At 42.9% G+C, this 5,384-nt stretch overlaps 1 protein-coding gene across 1 annotated transcript; it reads left to right on the plus strand.

Moving 5' to 3' along the window:
• Positions 1-1,046: 1,046 nt before the first annotated feature.
• Positions 1,047-5,384, plus strand: CCNA1 (cyclin A1; the record flags this gene model as incomplete). Its single annotated transcript, XM_010136851.1, has 7 exons — positions 1,047-1,290; positions 1,507-1,628; positions 2,345-2,568; positions 3,165-3,369; positions 4,254-4,367; positions 4,648-4,781; positions 5,117-5,384. Coding segments are annotated over 7 exons (1,095 nt in total), but the record flags the coding sequence as incomplete, so codon positions are not given.

Raw genomic sequence — 5,384 nt, forward strand, 5'->3', positions numbered from 1 at the left:
GGGTGGAGGCCAGGGGGTGGCGGGGTAAGTGGTTGAATCGAGCCGCAGGTAATGAGCGTGAGTTTCCCGAGAGACCCAGCTGGTAACCGCTCGGTCCTAATCCACAGACACTTCCCGGCAGAAATACTTGGAACAAGTAATCCATCCTGGAAGGAAGGGAGAGTAGTGAGACTCTTGTTTTGAGCACTTACCCTCTGAAGTGTGAGGGTAGTTAAGAAAAGTCTGTTGCTTACCCACTGATGCTTAGTAAATGGTGCCATTGCCATGCGGCCAGTTGCGCTTCCTTCAGGGTACCAGAGCTTTCAAGGAGCTCGAGTTCACTGCAGTGTGCCTGTCTGCATTTCTCTTCCTGGGGCTCTCCTGGAGTCTGCTGTAGTTTATCCTGACTTGTTTTTTGTTATACCGACTTCGCTATTTTTTTACCCTTACAGGACCTAAAATAGCAGCTGTTATGTGTGCACAAACTCTTCTTGGTCATGACTATGTAAAGTCCCTAAGGCAGCTGGTGGCTTACCCATGGTAGATGATGTGATGAATGGTAGCCTGGTCACATGTTGTAGTCTAAGGGGTTGTGATGCTTGAGCTTAAAAGTTCAAACTGGTTTGAAATTAAGCATGAAATGCCTTCTTGCAGGTAAAGTCCTTCATAAGTCTCTTACAGTGCCTGTGTGGTTCTTTTTGTTACTTTAACTTGCTGCACTTCAAAGCAGCTGTTCCTTGTCAGACCTGAATGTGGAGCAGACCCTGCACTTGACAGCCCCATTAGAACTGAGCAGCGCCCTCACCTCATTCTCCTTGGTAGTGGGTACTGGAGATGAGGCTACTCCCCTGGCTCCTGACTTTCACTACACCTCACTCTTTCTGTAAGGAGTCTCTTGTGGCAAGAAAATAACGAGTGGTACTTCTGAGGCACCAGCAGTATCTGGTGGCTTTATGTTATTGGTGTCTGTGAGGCAAGGAAAGTGATTTCTTTTCTAAAACAAGTGATACTTACTGTTGTTTTGTTCTGGAGTTGACCTCCCACAGGATTACTGTGTTCTGTTTCAGGGTGCTACTGTTATCAAACGCTTCTCTGGCTCTGAAAACACCATTCTTTCATCTGGAAAAGATGAATTACCCAACTATGTGGTCAATGCTTCACCAAAGCAAGGGTTTGCAATTTACATAGATGAATCAGAAGATAAAGAAAACCTCAGTTGCCAAGTGGCTGAAGAGCTGGAATCAAGCCTATGTGAACTGGAAAGTAGTGCAATGACATCCAGTGTTCACCTACTGCTGGATCTGAGTACAGGTAACTCCTGTTACTACTTGGAGGCTGTCCATGGTACAGGTACATGCAGGGTGATTATGATGCTGGTAACCAGTGAGCAGCTTATGTTACAATAAATAACACTTCAAGATAACTTGGATTGTGTCTGCATGGCACAACACTTCTGTGTTAGAAACGGCAGGAGAAGGTGAGGAGGCTAATTACACAAATGTCTTGCTGCTTCCCTTTACCTGTTAGGATCTCCTATGCTAGTGGACACATCCTTCCAGTCCCAGCCTGAGGATCACATGGAAGATGCCATAACTCTAACTGTGGCAGAGTATGCAGAAGACATTCATCAGTACCTCCGAGACACTGAAGTGAGTGGCTTGCAACAAGCTTATAGATACTTGTGGTCTCTGATGGGCTGTAATACTGCAAAGATGTATGGCTGCCCCAGGATAACCCAAGGCTGCCACTGAACTACAAAGGAGAGAAATCAAGCAGGAAAAGCCATTTCTGAAGGCGGTGTCTAGACAGTGATGAGATCTTTCAGCATTACTCTGTGTTCCTGAAATTCCCCACCATTGGAACATCTCTTGACTTTTTGGGATGAAGAATTCTTGCAGATGGGAGTCAAATGCTGTGAAAATTCTAGAGCAGTTGGATGTGATCTCGCCAACAGCTCACTTGCTCTAATAACTAGTTTTTCCTAACTTTCTGTATCAGAGCAGTAAATTGCAGTCTCCCAATAGGAAAGGGGAGAAAAAAATGTGATTTGTTCATCCTCAGGTTCCTCTGAATGGCTCATATGTGCCTGATGGCAAAGGCTGTCCATGTCCAGGAGGTCTTTTATTATTCTGTTACTAACACAGTAGCTCTTATCTCTTCAGTGTAGAAATACTACTTTCTAGAGATGCTACTAGCTGCTAATTAATACTACTAGCACCATAACTGTAGTTAGTAGTAATGGGTAATTACTAGTGGAACAACTTGTGCTCCTTTTGGTCCAAGTGTAAAGAATGTTAATCAGCTCAGCCACTGATGGCTCTTTTCAGCATGAGCAATGTCATTCTTCAACTCCTTCTCCAAACAGGTGAGATTCCGGCCCAAGCCTTACTACATGAGGAAGCAACCAGATATCACAACAGGAATGCGTGCCATCTTGGTAGACTGGCTGGTGGAAGTAGGGGAGGAATATAAACTTCGGACAGAGACTTTGTACTTGGCAGTGAACTTCCTGGACAGGTTCCTTTCCTCCATGTCTGTTCTCAGAGGGAAGCTGCAGCTTGTAGGAACAGCAGCAATTCTTCTGGCTGCGTGAGTGTCTTGACTTCTAGAATATCATGAGCTAAAACTTATTTTTGGACTGAATCTTTAATTTGAAAGGCTGAAGCTTTCAGTGGTAGCTAGTGTTTCATGATGTCCCATGATTAGCCACTTTGCCTACTTTGGCGCTGGCAAAATTAAACATTTAATGCTTGTGATGTGAGGAACTGTAGTGGGGAAACCTTTGAACTGTAATAGCAGGATCAAAAATGCTGCCAACCTGTAAGGCTGTAGCAGATTCATAGCTGCGATCTGCAATTAGCCTTGAACTGCTTTAAGTAGATGGGGTACCCAACATAGCCTAGGAGTGCATGGGGTTTTGTGTGGAGTGCCTTGTGTTACTGAGACTTTATGAAAGCTTGCTACTAGTCAAGAACCAGCAACATGAGTGTGTTTATCTCGAATGATGACTTGGATTTCCTCTAAACATCTTTGGCCAAATCTGAAACTAAATTGCTACCCACCCTGGAGGAAGGACTAAGTTAAGAGGTCTAGACAAATCTTAGTGATGTCATGTCCTTATCCTGAAAACTTTTTTACCAGAATTTTCAAGCTGAAAAATGTGGATTCTGTATTCCTTTTTTCAGGAAATATGAAGAGATCTACCCGCCAGAAGTGAATGAATTTGTGTACATAACAGATGATACCTACACAAAAAGGCAACTGTTAAGAATGGAACAGCTGCTTCTCAAAGTGTTGGCTTTTGACCTAACAGCCCCAACCATCAACCAGTTCCTCCTTCAGTATTTTCAGATGCATGGAGTCTGTGTCAGGACAGAGAACTTTGCAAGGGTATGAATTTCCTTCCTTTTAGGACTGAGGAAAAGTGATCCTAAAAATACAACCACTTGTATTTCACTAAGTTATCTGAGAAGACAGGTTCTGCTAGTGTCCTATGCTTTATCAGAAGATACCCTTTTTCTCATGCCAAGTCTTATCTGGGGCAGCAACAGGCCTAAGATGGGGAGTTTTGTAGTCTACTACCTTCAGTAGCTGGCTTGTGGTGCTGAGACTTCTGGATAAGTGTCTCATGGAAATTCTGAGTTTGGTCTGTCTGGTCAGAGATAATGCACTGACTGGGATGTTAGGAATCTGGTTGGTTTTTCAGCAGTGCTGGCATAGCAAGTCTGCCCTGGAGGTGATGGTACTACATATTGCTACACAATGACATAGCTGCACAGGCAACCCTGCTTAGAAACAGGTTAACCCAAGCTTATAGCAAAACATCTGATCTGCTGCTTATCTGCAAAAGGTATAGGATTGTACAGTGACTCCACTCCAACAGAACCCAAATTCTATTTCTTAGAGCTCTCAGTTTATCCTTGATCTCCAAGTGAGGTCTATGTGAATAAAAGCCTCTGAGGATGGGAAGAGTGTGTTCGTTTTACAAAATATTTTCTGAATCTTACCTGTAAAATTACATCAAAGCTGATGATGGGACCAGAACTTCTGATAGCAGTGCAGATTGTTTAAGCTTTGGCAAAGTGTGGCCTTTCTGTCCCCACTGAAATGTGCCAAAGGTTTTTCTGTAAAATCAACAGGACTAGAATGTTATTTCTACCCATCAGACATGTAACTCATATTTTTACATGAAACTGAGACAGTTGACAATTTTCAGTGCTGATTGTATCAGCTAAGTTCATTTTGTTTTGAAAACTTGTGGGTTTTTTGTTCAGTATCTTGCAGAGCTGAGTCTTCTTGAAGCTGAGCATTTTCTGAAGTATCTACCTTCACAAACTGCTGCAGCAGCCTACTGTCTAGCAAATTATACAGTGAACAGGTCTTTCTGGGTAAGAACAACTGCATGTTGTCTGTGTGTTGGAGGAATAGCTTTAGCGGAGGGGAAGATCCAAAAGAGATGTAATGGGTGCTTTTTGTCAGATCTCCTGGCACCGAGGAAGTCCTAGAGTGAGAGTGATGGCAGGCTACACTTGAATCCTTTTCTAGCCTAAAGAATCTAGATTGAGAAGTGATGTAATGAAAATGGTTTCTGCTTGTGTAGAAAAAATATCTTCCAGGTGAATGTTGCCTACAACAGATTAACCCTTGTTTTTTTTCTCCTTTGACCAGCCAGAAACACTTGCTGCATTTACTGGGTATTCATTCAGTGAGATAGTGCCTTGCCTGAATGATCTGCATAAAGCATGCCTTGATGCTACCCATGGCCAACTGCAAGCAATTAAGGAGAAGTATAAACACTCAAAGTACGTAACCTGGAAGTCAGTGTTCTGTAACTTGAGGGCTATAAGCACAGGATGACTCTAGTTTAGCAGCTTGGGCTACAGCTGCTGTAGCTGGCAAACTTGTCATAGTTGGTCAGCTTCTCTTCCTGAAATGGAAGCCTTGGTCAGCCTCCTGAAGGGAAAACATTTCTGGCCAGAAGAGTGGTTCATCCATAGCTATACAAATGTATTGGATAACATTTCTTCTGCAACATTGCAGGAAGATTCTTTTCTTCCCCAGTGTATTGCACAAGAAGGTGATATCTTTAAATTTATCAGCTAAACTGCTATCTTTAGTGACTGCGTTTCTGTTCCAGGTACCTGCAGGTGTCTCTTCTGGAGCTCCCAGCAGTTCTTCCTCTGCAATAAAGACTGTGGATCCTAGACTTGAAGATTATTTTGTCCTAATCAGCAAAGCTGGGCTAACGCTTCCTAGAGCACTGCAGGTCATGTGTCTGTAACCATAGCCATCAAAATGGCTTTTAGCTAGTATTTTTTAATAAGATGCCTTTTAAAAAAAAAGGATATTAGACTACAGCTCTTAATATAACTGACAGCACTTTTAATAAACATCTTATTACACTC

This window comes from Buceros rhinoceros, unplaced genomic scaffold (assembly GCF_000710305.1).
Source record: "Buceros rhinoceros silvestris isolate BGI_N320 unplaced genomic scaffold, ASM71030v1 scaffold20865, whole genome shotgun sequence".
Lineage (NCBI taxonomy): Eukaryota > Metazoa > Chordata > Aves > Bucerotiformes > Bucerotidae > Buceros > Buceros rhinoceros.